The 15,000-nt window shown below is 45.9% G+C and overlaps 1 protein-coding gene across 1 annotated transcript in view; it reads right to left on the reverse strand.

Annotated features, from left to right (window-relative positions):
• Positions 1-1,594: 1,594 nt before the first annotated feature.
• The window catches only part of LOC122263356 (homeobox protein DLX-3), a 20,291-nt gene continuing 6,885 nt past the window's right edge, over positions 1,595-15,000 (reverse strand). The window contains exon 3 of the mRNA XM_043031752.2: positions 1,595-4,948. Within this exon, the coding sequence (XP_042887686.1) occupies positions 4,409-4,948 (540 nt within the window). The 3' untranslated portion in view covers positions 1,595-4,408. The remainder of the gene's footprint in view (positions 4,949-15,000) is intronic.

The following is a 15,000-nucleotide window of genomic DNA, read 5'->3' on the forward strand; positions in this document are numbered from 1 at the left end:
ATCACAATTTCATTGTTATTCAATTTCATTGCTATTCTGATTATTGTACTGTCGTTATCATTGTGTTTATTACTGTTATCATTATCGTTATCATCATTATCATCATTGTGATTATTAATATTTTCTTTATTTTTTCTTCTTATTACTTTTTTCTCTTTACTAACACCATTAGCAATATCATTATCAATGTTGTTATCATCACTATTATGTTAATTATCATCATCATTATCCTAACTGTTATGATCTTTATCAGTATTGTTGATGTTACCATTAGTATTATCCTTCTCATTATTTGTTATTATGATTGTCATTATTATCAATATCAGTATCATTGTTATCATTATCATTCTCATCATTATTGTTATCATTATCACCATCATCATTCTCATCATCATCATTGTCATTATCACTCTCATCATTATTGTTATCATTCTCATTCTCATCATCATTACTACTACCATTTGTAGCGCGTTTCTATTTGAGAATATTTTCTAGTTTTTTTTTCTGCGCAGTATTTCCGATTTTCATTTAGAGAATGATTTATATGTATTGCTATTTTACCTTATCTAATAATTTTCATACACACACGTGTTCATATACACACACACACACACACACACACACACACACACACACACACACACACACACACACACACATATATATATATATATATATCTATATATATATTATATATATATATATATATTATATATATATATATATATATATGTATATATGTATTATATATAATTATATATATATTTATATATATATATAGTTATATCTATATTATATATATATCTATATCTATATCTATATCTATATCTATTATCTATCTATCTATCTATTATATATATATAATATATATATATATATATATATATTATATATATATATATATTTATATATATAATATACACACACACATACATACAACATACATACATACATACATACATACATATTATATTATATATATTATATATACATATATATATATATATTGTATATATATATATATATATGTGTGTGTGTGTGTGTGTGTGTGTGTGTGTGTGTGTGTGTGTGTGTGTGTGTGTGTGTGTGTGTGTGTGTGTATAAGAGTGTGTGTGCGTTTCTTTCCTAGTGTTGCTCTATGTCTAATTCCCCTGTACATTTGCTTCCGACTGCATATGTACACCTCATGCTTATATTTTTAGAATGTGGCATCATAAAAAATAATACTCCACATGTTTTCTTTATCATCTTCATTGTTGTCAAACATTTTCATTATACTTATTGCTTTTTTCTTTGGTTTTGTATACCATTTTGTATCATTTTGTCAATTTTTTGTTTGATTTTATGATATATATGCATCCTGTCATAAGTATCAATATATAATTCTTTCTTTCTTTCTTTTTTTATTATAGAACTGAAAAGAAATTACTAGTGTGACAAAAATAGGAAATAATCATAAAAAGATTCTCAACCCATTTTTGATTTTTGGAAATTCAAAAAGTCAAACAAAAAGTGAACAAAAAGTACAAAAAATAAATAATAAAAAAACAAAAACAAATAAAAGGGTCTTTGATAAATAAAGCTCTTAAGAAAATTAAGTTATACAGATGTTTATTTACACATACATATGTTACATTATATACAGAGATTAAACCGCTCGCTGTTAAAATCAATTACAATGAATAAAAATAAATATAAGATTAAAACATGACCTCCCCCACCCCCCCTTTTACTTAAAGGAGGGGGGAGGGGAGGGGGAGAGGGGGCATATATTTTTGTTCTTCATTTTTCACTTCCCTTTACATAGGGATAAACTCTTCTTCATTCCAATGTGAAGAACCAAAAAGAAAAAAAAATCTATATATATATTCCTTCATATATATATATAAACATAAAATCTCACAAGACAAATCCAACAAAATAGTAAAAAAAAAAGAAAAAAAAGGCCACTTTTCTTACATCATTCAGAGAATTATAATCAAACTGGGGGCTTCTAACTTCAATATCAAAAAGAAACCTTCTATCTCATTGCCTGAAGGTTTAAGAAAATAGATTGAAATAGATAGATAGATAAAGAGAGAGGAGAGAGAGAGAGAGAGAGAGTGAGAGAGGGCGATAACGAGAAATGTAAACTTGGAAAACTACATTGTTGTTGTTTTTTTGTTTTTGTTTTTACAATATATAAAGTTCCAGCCGTCCAAAGAATTGACATTTCTTTATCTGTGTTATCGATAATAATCATACATAGCCGAGAGTGAGAGAGAGAGAGAGAGAGAGAGAGAGAGAGAGAGAGAGAGAGAGAGAGAGAGAGAGACAGAAATTCTCAGTTGCTTTTTTATAGTATTGCACACAAACATTAATACAACATGCACTATCACGATAGAAGAAGAGAGAGAAAGAGAGAAAGAGGGAGAGAGAGAGAGAGGGGGAGAAAATAAAAGAATATATAGAGAGAGATATCAAGCGAGGAAATGCATGAGAAAGAAAGACTGAAAGAAAAAAAGTGAGAGAGAAAGAGAGAAAGAGAGAGAGAGAGAGAGAAAGAAAGAGAAAGAAAGAGAAAGAGAGAGAAAGAGAACAACAACATGATTCATCAAAGAACAACATCGTAAAGTCTATACAGTGATACCAACTTGCATCATTAAATCGCAAACACGCTACCCACAAATCATCATAGGTCTATTTCTTTATACAAAGCCAGCCAACCCCCTTAAGCCACCTGTGCTCTAACTAGACAGGTGGTGGTGGGAAGCTGGTGCTGAGGGGAGAGGGGGAGGGGGAAGGGGGAGGTGGAAAAGAGGGGAGAGATGGGGGTGGGCGGGCGGAGGGAGATGGAGAAAAGAGAGGAGGAGGAGGGGGGGTTGATGGAGATGGATAAGAAGGGAGAGGAGGAGAGATGGAAAGGAGAAGAGGGAAGGAAAGAGGGGAAGGTGGAAGAAGGGAATAAAGGAAAGATGGAGATAGGGGAATGTATGTCGTATGTTTTATTTATTTATTTTTTTTTTTCTTCACATTCTCCAAACTTTTGACCGAAAGAGATGTGATTGCGTACATACAGAACACTTTACATACGTACATACAACCCCAGAAGAGATAGAGAGAGAAAAAAAAAATAAAAACAACAACAAGAAGAAGAAGGAGAAAGAAAGACAGACAAACAGACGAATCTCCCTTTAGTACAAACAGCACCAAGTATGAAGTCAGACAACCAGCTGAATTTAAGATGAGCGTTTGTACAACAACTCCAGCTGGTTAAGAGGAGGAGGAGGATGGAGGTGAGGATGGGGGAGGGGGGAGGGGGGCGGGAAGATGGGTGAGAGAGGAGATAGGGAGGGGGGCGGGGGGAGAGGGGAGAGAGGGGAGAGGGGAGAGGGGGGTTTGTAGGAGAGGCTAAAATGAAACGGATTAAGTCTTACACACTGCACCATCTGGCAGTAGGGGGAGGGGAGGGGATGGGTCGAATGGGGAGGGGGGTGTGGGGGGAGGATAGAGAAGTGCACATGCCGCACCCATAACATTTTTTTTCTTGCTTTTTTCTCCATTTTTTAATACAAAGACGTACATGGAATTCCAGCTTCTGAATACGCACATGGAGCATCTCTTCATAAGATGTGTGTGTGCGTGTGTGTACACATATTATTTTCTCGAATAAATATGCACCACCAACTGATTGGTGTACATACAGACATACATACGCACATATGGGCGTCACCCTGGAATGTTGGGAGGGGGGTGAGGGGCGTGGGGTGGAGGGGGGAGGGTGCCTCCACGTGCCCAGGGCGTTGGAGGGAGAGAGGGGGGAGGGGAGAAACACTTGCCTCCCCGTTATCAAACACGGTGGGGGGAGGGGAGAGTGGAGGGGAGATGTGGGGGGGGGGGAGGTCAATTGAACCATCTTCTGAAGACCTTCTTTCCCCCTTCTCTCTGAGGTCTCAAAGAACCTTCTGCTTTCTTCTCCTTTCCTTCCTTTTTCTCTCATGCTGCTTCCTTCATGTCATCTTCTCCCTCCTCTTCCTCCTCATTCGTTAAACCTCTATTCCTACCCCTCTTCTTCTTCTTCTTCTTCTTCTGCTCCTTCTTCTTCTGCTTCTCCTCCTCCTCCTTTTTCTTCGTCTCCTTCTTCGTCATTTCGTCCTCCTGCGACCTTTGACCTCTGCCCTCGATCGGTCCCGGTGACATGACCTCGCTTCCCACAGAGAGGGAGGGAAGGAGGGAGGGAGGGAGGGAGAGAGGGAGGAGGAGGAGGAAGAGGAGGAGCGGGCGAAGGGCATGGAGGAAGGCAGGAGGAGAGCGGAACAAAACCAAACAACAAAAACAAGAGGGCTCCCCCCCACGCGCGACATACAAACAAACAAGAAAATCCAACGCAACGAGTGAGGCGGGCGCCGTCGCCGGGGCGGGCGGCCGCTTAGGTCATGATCTGGTGGTTCATCTGGTGGGCGGCCATGTCGCCGTAGTGGTTCCAGTAGGACATGTAGTGGGCGGGGTCCCACTGGTGGTGCGGGTGCATCATGGGCGGCTGCTCGCGCCTCTGCTGCTCGCACGCCACCATGGCGGCGGCGGCGTTCATGGGCGCCATGTCCTTGGGCGTGACCACGGGCGGCGACACCATCATGTCCCGCTGGGCGCCGGCCATCATGGGCGTGCTCATGTCGGCGCCGTGGCTGGACACGGTGGGCGTCTGCGACTGTGGGCGGTCCTGGTGCTCAGGCGGGGGGGAGAGGGGGCCGCTGCCGTCGCCGCCGCCCACCGACGAGGGCGGGTGCTCGTGGGCGTGCTCGGTGGGCGCCGGGGAGCTCGGGGACTCGGGGCCGTTCACCATCTGGGCGAGGTTGGCGCCGAGGTCAGCCGCGATGTCAGCCGCGTCCACGCCCGGCAGCTGACCGTTCTGGGCGGCCTTGTACAGCTTCTTGTACTTGGAGCGGCGGTTCTGGAACCAGATCTTCACCTGCGGGGAGAAAGGAGAACCGGGTCAGCGTGGAACCAGCGGCAGATCGCACTTGAGGAAATCATCATGAAACATATATACACACAAACATTTAATCAAAACAAATCAAGCAGGCCCATGAAGCCGGGCACAATACCAACGATACCATTAACTAACAGACAAAAAAAAGAACGTTATAAACCACTCAAATACTTCTACATAAACCTCTCTCTCTCACCCCCTCCCTCCACCCCCTTCCCCCACCCACCCCCTGAGCCTTCCCCTGAGAGCCCCTGTGTTCGCGCCCGTGTAATCCGCATTGTAGATTTAAGGATTACGCAACGTTTAGGACTTTAAGCTGTACCCGACCCTCCACCCCGGGGTCTCAGGATTACCTCTGACCCCCCCCCCTCTCAATCCGCCCTTCCCCACTTCTCCCTTTGAGAGAGGAGGGAGGGGCAAGGGGAAGGGGAAGGGGAAGGGGGGGGAAGGGGAGGGAAGGGGAAGAGGGAAGGGGGAAGGGGAGGGGGAGGGGAGGGGGGGGGAGAAGGGAAAGGGAGGGGAAGGCAGAGGAGGGGGAGGGAGGGAGAGAGATATATATATATATATCATATATATATATATATATATATATATATATATATATATATATATAGAGAGAGAGAGAGAGAGAGAGAGAGAGAGAGAGAGAGAGAGAGAGAGAGAGAGAGAGAGAGAGAGAGAGAGAGAAAGAAGGATAGAGAAAAAAAAGAACAAGAGAAAGATAGACATACCGACCGACAAAGAGACAAACAGAAAGAATAAATGAGACCAAGAGAAGATGACCCCCCTCCCCCTCCCCTAACCCACCTCTCAACCCAGACAATAACCATAAGAAAGGACACAAAAGAGACAAGAGGAAAAAGACAATAAAACGAGACAGAGAGAGACACACACACAGCTACCTGGATAGCAGATCATCCCTCCCCCTCCCTCCCTCCCTCCCCTCCCTTCCCCTCCGTCCTTTCCATCTCTACCACCCCCCTCCCTCCCTCCCTCCCCCCCCACCTTCTCTCTTCCTCATAAGTCAGGTCTTCAGCATACGTAATGAGGACAAAATCTTCCCACGGTCGCATTGAGGAATAGGAAGCCTCATTCTCCCCCTCCCTCCCTCCCTCCCTCCCCACTCCCCCTCCCCTCCCCCTGCCTTTTTTCTCCTTTTCCTCCCCTCCCCTCCCCTCCATACCCTACCCCCTACCCCCCTACCCCCCCTCCTTCCTTCTGTCTCATGTGCTACCTTCGTTTACCTGGGATTTTTTTTTTTTTTTTTTTTTTTTTTGATAGGCGTAGAGCCCTAGCGGTTTATACATAGAGGTGTAATTTACGTTTTTTTTCGGGGGGGGGGGGGGTGGAGAGGAAAAGGGGTATCTCAATTTTTCTTTTTTTCTCCTTTTTCTGATATATATATATATATACATATATATATAAATATATATATATATATATATATATATATATGTGTGTGTGTGTGTGTGTGTGTGTGTGTGTGTGTGTGTGTGTGTGTGTGTATCTTCGCATTAAGTCTTCCTCTCCCATTCTTTCTCATCCAATAGAAATATGGAAAGAAGGGAAGGAAATGGTAGAAAAAAATAAAGAGATGAAGAGAATTGATGAAACAAAAGAAAAAAAAGAAAGAAAGAAAAATAGACATGAACAAAAAATAAAATAAACATACGAATAAAAAAATCGAGCACCACATCTTCCCCCCTCCCCCCCTCCCCAATCCACCCCTCCCACCCTCCCCATTCCAACCCCCCCATCCCCATCCCTATAACACCTCCACTTCTCCCTACCCACCCACCCCCACCCCCTACCCCCTACCCCCCACCCCCCACCCCCTACCTCCCTTCTAATGGACCCATAAACGCCAAGTCGCGGAGGACTAATTAGAGAGTGACCGAGACACCTTCTGGAACATCAAAGAGGGGGTGGGGGGGGGGGTAGGAGGAGGAGGAGGAGGAGGTGGTTCAGGAGGAGGAGGAGGGGGATAAGGAGGAAGAGGAGGAGGAGGAGGTGGTTTAGGAGGAGGAGGAGGAGGAGTGGGGGGAGGAGGAGGAGGTTCAGGAGGAGGAGGAGGTTCAGGAGGAGGAGGAGGAGGAGGAGGAGGAGGAGGTTTAGGTGGAGGTTCAGGAGGAGGTGGTTTAGGAGGAGGAGGAGGTTTAGGACACGGAGGAGGAGGAGGGGGGGCAGGAGGAGGATGAGGACGAAGAGAAAAGAAGTAGATGATGGTGAAGGAAGATGGAGGAGAAGAAGAAGAAGAAGAAGAAGAAGAAGAAGAAGGAGAAAGAAGAAGGGAAAAAACAAAGACACAGATAGGCTTTGGAGAACAAGGAATGGGTATAAGGGTAGGGGAGGGGGGAAGGGGAGGGAGGGGAAGGAGGGGGGGGGGTTGGTTCCGGTTAATTTGTGTTTTTTTGTCTGGAAGAAAAATAACCTTTCTACTCTCTATTATCTTCCTTTTCTTCCCCCTCTTTATCTCCTAATTTCTTTATCCTTCTTTTTTGTTCGATTGACTGGTTGAATAATACGGTTATGGAGTGAGTCATGATAGATGGATTGATAGATAGATAGGTAGACAAATAAAGGAGCATATGTATAGATAGATATAGAGAGAAAAGAAACGATAATAAGGATAGATAGATAGACAAAGGGATAGACAGATGGAACATTGAAGAGACAGACAGATAGACAAATAGATAGATAAAATATCAAATATAGAGACAAGCAGACAGACAGACAGACAACCTGATGAATAAAAAAAAACAAGTAAATCTATAATTGAATACGTAAAACAAAACAAACAAACAAAAAACAAATACAGTAGTCAAGACGCACAAGAGAAGGCCCTAACTCTCAAGATTGTATCAGTGTCAAGAGAGTGTCAAGTCACTGACAATGGAGAGCAAACAGTCCTTGTCACTGACAATAAGGCCGATGGACCCAATGCTTTGAATGAGATAAGCACCCTTCGTGATACTTCAGGAGGAGGGAGTGAGGGGGGAGGGATGAGGGTGATGGTGGTGTGTGTGTGGGTGGGTAGTAGGGGGTGGGGGGGGTTCTGTGTGTTTGTTTTGTGTGTTTGTGTACGTGTGTGTGTGTGTTTGTACGGGTGTACAGGTGTTTGTGTGTATGTATAGGCTTGCTTTCTTAGATGTATCAGTATAGGTAATTATGTAGGCCTACATAGATAATACGTACATACATGTGTGTGTGTGTGTGTGTGTGTGTGTGTGTGTGTGTGTGTGTGTGTGTGTGTGTGTGTGTGTGTGTGTGTGTGTGTGTGTGTGTGTGTGTGTGTGTGTGTGTGTGTGTGCGTGTGCATTGACCTGTCACCCACCTCATACCAAACACGGAACACAATTCATCTGTTTGCCTTAAAAGGACACTTGTTTGACTATTACAAAGAAGCGCATCTAATGGCAGATAATGGGAGATTGGGGGATGGGGGGTGGGGGTGGATAAGAGGTGTGGGGGAGGGGATGGGGAGGTGGGGGTAGGGGGGGAACCTTCATTCACCACAGTTATGGCTCGATGAATAGCAGAATTTCGCGGTAAATAAGGATTTTTACTTTTCTCTCCCGTCGAATGGGGAGAGGGGGAGGGGTAGGGGAGGGGGGAAGGGGGTGATGGGGGTTGGAGAGGGAGGGGGAGTTTATTTGTTGAAGGATTTTATTGAGAGGGAGGGAAGGAGGGAGATAGATAGATAGATAGATAGATAGATAGAGAGAAATTGAGAGAGAGAGAGAGAGAGAGAGAGAGAGAGAGAGAGAGAGAGAGAGAGAGAGAGAGAGAGAGAGAGAGAGAGAAAAGAAAGAGAAAAACAGGATGTAAAGCGAAATGAACAACAACCGCCAAGAAGGAGGTGACAAGGCGAATGGAGGGGAGGGAGAAAGGAGAAAGGAGAGAGGGAGGAGGAGGAGGAGGAGGAGGAGGGGGAGGGGGGGAGGAAGGAGAGAGAAAGAGAGAGATCAAGTACCCTCAACCTTCACACCTCACCTCAAATGACCCCCTAAATGACCTGAGGTGACCTTGATTTCCACCTGTTCCAGCCCTTTAATTGCCGTCTTCCTTTCCCCGGGACGAAAACACCTCGAGATGTCCGCCCGCCCGAACGCCCGCCTGTACGCCCACCACCCCACCCGCCCGCCCATCCGCCCGTTCTCGCGACTGACTCGTTCGTGAGAGAATATATGAACTTTCGAATGTCGCCGTCGGGGGTAGGGGTGGGGGGTTGGGGGTGTTGTGGGGGTAGGGTGGGGGTGGGGCTGTGGATGGGGGTAGGGGGGTTGTGTGATGAAGCGGTGAGAAGAGGAAGAGGGGGGTAGGATAGGATAGGGTGAGAAGGATAGCAGTGGAGGAGGATAAAGATGGTGGTAGTGGTGGGGGAGGGGGGGTTAGGGTAGGGGGTTATAACTATAATGGGAAGACTTGTTTTTTTTTGTTTTTTTAATTCTTCTTAATCCCATTCCTTTAGCATACTCTATCCTCTCTTCCTCCCTCTTCTTTCCTCCCCCCTCCCCTTCCCCTCCACCTCCCCCCTCCCCCTCCCTCCTCCTCCCTCCCTCTTCCCTCCTCACCTCCTCCACCACCTCCTCCACCTCCTCCTCCCCCTCCCTCCCCCTCCTCCCTCCCCCTTCCCCCTACCACCTCCCCCCTTCCCCCTTCCCCCTACCTCCCCCCTCCTCCCTCCCCCCTCCCCCCTCCCTCCCCCCTCCCTCCTCCCTCCTCCTCCTCCCTCCCTCCTCCTTTCCCACCACTTGAGATATCAGGAGGCAACCCGTGATGCGTCAAGATGAGTCACTCTGATACAACTAGGTTCTGACAGCGAGTGAGATAGCGGTGTCTGATACAGGCCTAGATTGTGTTTTGGTACCTGGTCGGCGTGTGTGGACGTGTGTGTGTATGTACGTGTGTCTGTGTGTACGTGTGGACGTGTGTGTGTGTGTACGTGGGAGTGCGCCTGGGGGTCTGCGCGTGTGTCTGTGTGTGTGTGTGTGTGTGTGTGTGTGTGTGTGTGTGTGTGTGTGTGTGTGTGTGTGTGTGTGTGTGTGTGTGTATATATATATATGTGTGTGTGTGTTTATGTGTGTGTGTGTGTGTGTGTGTGTGTGTCTATCTATCTATTCATCCGCACGCAATACTGAATATACAAACACCTCCCTCCAGAATGAATAGTAATCATATAATCTGCCACCTCTACTATGACCTCCACTACCCCCTCCCCCCCTCCCCCAATTGCTACCCGAAAATTCCAACCTCACGAAGTCCTTTTACTTTTTGCCAAAAATTGATTCGTGAAATCTGGAAGTAAACATGAGAGAGAGAGAGAAAGAGAGGGAGAGAGAGAGAGAGAGAGAGAGAGAGAGAGAGAGAGAGAGAGAGAGAGAGAGAGAGAGAGAGAGAGAGAGAGAGAGAGAGAGAGAGAGAGAGAGAGAGAGAGAGAGAGAGAGAGAGAGAGGGGGGGAGAGAGAAAGAGAGAGGGAGGGAGAGAGAGAGAGAGTGAAAGAGTGAGAGGGAGAGAGAGAGAGAGAGAGATAGAGATAGATAGATAGAGAGAGAGAGAGAGGGGATGGGGGGAGGGAGAGTTGGAGAGAGAGAGAGAGAGAGAGAGAGAGAGAGAGAGAGAGAGAGAGAGAGAGAGAGAGAGAGAGAGAGAGAGAGAGAGAGAGAGAGAGAGAGAGAGAGAGAGAGAAATTAGAAAGAAACAGAGACAAAAAAAAAAACACGAGAGAAGAGAAGAGAAAAAAAATAAAAATAAATAAAAAGAAAAGAAATAAGAGAAGAGAAGAGAAGAGAAGAGAAAAGAAAAGAGAAGAGAGAATCCACCCAAACGCAACACACTGGGTGGGCAAGACACGGTGTTGATGGCCCTATGTGTTCAGCTTTTGTATTCTTGTGTGTTATTTATTCCTCCCCCGGGGTCTGGTCCTCCCTCTCCCCCCCTTCCTCCCTCCCTCTTCTGCCTACTCCTCCTCCTCCTCCTCCTCCTCCTTCCCTCCCTCCCTTTTCTACCTACTCCTCCTCCTTCTCTTCCTCTTCCTCCTCCTCCTCCTCCAGTATACCTGCCTTTTGTATCTACTGTCCCTGTTTAGTGTTTTCTCCTCCCCCCTCTCTCCCTCCCTCCCTCCCTCCTTCCCTCCCTTGGTGTCTATTTGTGTATTCGATTTAAATCAATTTTCGCTAAATATTAGACTAGGGGAAGGGGAAGAAGGAGAAGAAGAAGAAGAAGAAGGAGAAGAAGAAGAAGAAGAAGAAGGAGAAGAAGAAGAAGAAGGAGAAGGAGCAGGAGGAAGAGGAGAAGGAAGAGGAGGAAGGAAAATAAGAACGAGAGAGAGAGAGAGAGAGAAAGAGAGAGAGAGAGAAAGAGAGAGAGAGAGAGAGAGAGAGAGAGAGAGAGAGAGAGAGAGAGAGAGAGATAACGAAGGGAAGGGAACAACCAGACAATAGGACGAACAAAAGGGAAGACGAAGATAACAACTTCGTTACGATCGCAGGTGTGTGTGGGGAGGGGGGAGGGGAGGGGGGAGGGTGAGAGGTGGTCGTGACCCTACCGGATACGAATTTACATGCCTCTCTCTCTCTCTCTCTCTCTCTCTCTCTCTCTCTCTCTCTCTCTCTCTCTCTCTCTCTCATTCTCTCTCTCTCTCTCATTCCTTCTCCTTCTCCTTCTGGTTCTCTCTCTCTCTCTCTCTCACACACATTCCTTCTCTTTCTCCTTCTCCTTCTGTTTCTCTCTCTCTCTCTCTCTCTCTCTCTCTCTCTCTCTCTCTCTCTCTCTCTCTCTCTCTCTCTCCCACGCCCTCTCTCACCGGGAAACAACCGCGGTCACCTTTCCAAATTATTTCTTAAAATTCAGCCGCTACCGTTCAGCATATGAAATGAGGGGGTGAAGGTATGGGAGGGAGGGGGGTGGGAGGGACGAGGGGGTGACGGGAAGGGGGGAATGGGAGTGGGAGTGGGAGTGGGAGGGAGGAGGGAGGAGAGGGGGGTGGAAGAAGGGTTTCTATGAGGGAGGGAGGAAGGGAGAGGGAGTAGGTAGGGAGCATGGGTGTCTGGATAGGGGGGAGAGGGGAGGGGAGAGGATGAGGGAGAGGGTTTCTAGGAGGAAGGGGGAGGTGGGGGAAGGGAGGGGGGGAGAAGAGGACGGGTTAACAGCTGAATAGGAATCTTGTAGTTATTGTTATTATTGTTCTCCTCATGATTCCACTCGCATCTTTTTATTTCTTCTCCCTTTTGTTATCCCTCCTCTGTCTTTATCCTCTTCTTTTCTTTTTCTAAGCCCTTTCTTCCTATCTTTTCTCATTTCCCCACTCACGCTCGTCATCACATTATCCCTGACTCCCAAACAACACAAACAAACAACACAAACAAACAAACAGAGCGTGTCGGCGAGTTGAAAAGACACAAGGAAGAATCTCATTCCATTTCAACCCAAGAGGGGGGGGAGGAGGGAGGAGGGAGGGAGGAGGGGAAAGGGGGAGGAAGGGAGGATGAAGGGGGAGGGAGGTAGGAGAGGGAAGGAGAAGGGGGGGGGGGAGGGAGAAGGAGGGAGGGAAGGAGGAGGGAGGGAGGAGGGAGGAGAGGGAAGGAGAAGGGGGGAGGGAAGGAGGGAGTGGAAGGGGGGATGAGGAAAAAGGGAGAGAAGAGAGGAAGGAAAGGAAAGGTATAATAAAGATAAATAGATAGATAGATAGATAGAGAGAGAGAGAGAGAGAGAGAGACCGCGGTATGAGGCCGGGTTATGACAAGTAAGGAGTATGGCTGTTATTAAGTCGTTTTCTTTTGTTGGAGGAAGGGAGGAGGGAGGAGGGAGGAAGGATGAGGTGAGAGGAGGTGGAGGGAGGGATGAGGCGAGAGGAGGTGGAGGGAGGGAAGAGGAGGGAGGAGGAAGGAGAAGAAAGAAGGGAGGAGGAGGAAGGAGGCGAAAGGGGTTGGAGGGAAGGAGGAGGGAGGAGGAGGGAGAAGAAAAGAGGGAGGGAGGAGGCGAGAGGAGGTGGAGGGAGGGAAGAGGAGGGAGGAGGAAGGAGCAGGCGATAGGAGGTGGAGGGAGGAGACGGGAATGGCGAAAGAAGGAAAAACATGATAAAACAGTTAAATAGATACAAAGATAGACAGACAGCTATGAGAGATAGATCGAAACACAGATCGATGAAGTGATATATAGTGATAGACAGATAGACAGATAGAGAAAGATAAACAGACATACAGATAGACAAGTTGTCATACATACACACACGCGCGCGCGCACACACACGCACACACACCTAACCCCAAAACCCACACGTAACCCCCTACCCCTCTACCACTCCCCACCCCCTTTCGTACGACCACCATGGCCACCCTTGAGTCAAACGACCTCCCAAGATACGACCACCCAAGGAGGTTTAACAGACAGTCGTTTCTGTGTGTGTGTGTGTGTGTGTGTGTGTGTGTGTGTGTGTGTGTGTGTGTGTGTGTGTGTGTGTGTGTGTGTGTGTGTGTGTTACTGCTACTACCATACCTAGGCTTACCATTATCATCACTAATATAATCCTTACTATTGCTATCATTTCATTTATTACTGATATTGTCATTCTCACTATCACCATCACTATAACCCTCACACACACAAACACATACGCACACACACACACACACACACTTACACACACACACACACACACACACGGGTCCGAAGCGCGTGTTATTGGCATAAAAACTTGCTTAACATTTAACATGTGACCTATGCTTCGGTGAAGGGGGTGGGGGTGATGGGGGGGTGAGGGGATGAGGGGGGTGAGGGAGGCTGTTCTTGTCTGTATTCGCTTTCTTTGTCTTAATCAGGTGTGTGTGTCTTTGTTATTGTCTTTGTTGATATCATGTGTCAAATAAGGTCATTTATGATGAAGCTGATCACTATGATAACAAAAGTTATTATCTATATTGCAAGAGGTATCATTATCGTGGTTGACAATGTTGATATCTTAATAATATTATCCATATCAACAAATTAATTGCTATTATTTTTTATTATCATTATTGTCATTGTTTATTACTATTAGTATGATTAGCATTATAGTTAATAAACCTTATCATTATTATTACATAATATGGATATGTGTTTCAGTATCATTACTTTCATTATTAAAATCATAATCATCACCATCCTCATCACCATCGCTGTGACCACCACCTTCACCATCATCACCACCATAACCAAAGGCGGCCCAGACACAAGAGCAAGCAACAAGCAGGCAGTGAAAGTGGCACTACCCCTTCCCCTCCCCCCCCTCCTTCCAATCCTACCCCCCACCCCCACCCCACCCATCTTCCCCATACCCTCTGTCTTTCTTCACACTCTCTCTATTCCCCCTCCTCTTCATCCCCTCCCCTTCCCTTTCCTCTTCATCCCCTCCCCTTCTCCCTATTCCCTCTCCCCCCCCCCTATTCACCCCTCAACCTCTCTACCAAAAACAATTTCCGATTTAACAAAGAATAAATATTTACCGTCTTCTCCCAAATCATGTTTAAGCTTTTTTATTGTTCATTTTGTTTTATTCTTATCCGTATTTCTGCTCGAGACCTGTTTTTCTTTCTCTTTATTTTTTTATAATTTTCTAGGGTGATTTCTTCCTTCTTTATGGTTTGCAATATCATTCCCTTTTTTCATCTACATATATATATGTGTGTGTGTATGTGTGTGTGTGTTGTGTGTGTATGTGTATGTGTGTGTGTGTGTGTGTGTGTGTGTGTGTCCGTATGCATGTCCGTCACCGCGTGTCTGAGTATGCGTTTGCGAGTATGTGCGCGTTTGCAAATGTGTCATAAAGATAAACAGATAAATAAACGCTGAAAAAAAAACAATTAATCACCTTCCACTTCCGAAATATCTCTCCTTTCATTAAGAATATTTGCATACCATTACGGGGAGTGGAAAGTACATTCAAACCTTCTCCTTCTGGCCTCTCTCTTCTCTCTTCTCTCTCTCTCTCTCTCTCTCTCTCTCTCTCTCTCTCTCTCTCTCTCTTCCTCCTCCTCTCTCTCTATCTTCTCTT

The sequence above is a fragment of the Penaeus japonicus genome, unplaced genomic scaffold (assembly GCF_977035675.1).
Source record: "Penaeus japonicus unplaced genomic scaffold, GWHDUDI00000001_assembly GWHDUDI00000236, whole genome shotgun sequence".
Taxonomy (NCBI): Eukaryota; Metazoa; Arthropoda; class Malacostraca; order Decapoda; family Penaeidae; genus Penaeus; species Penaeus japonicus.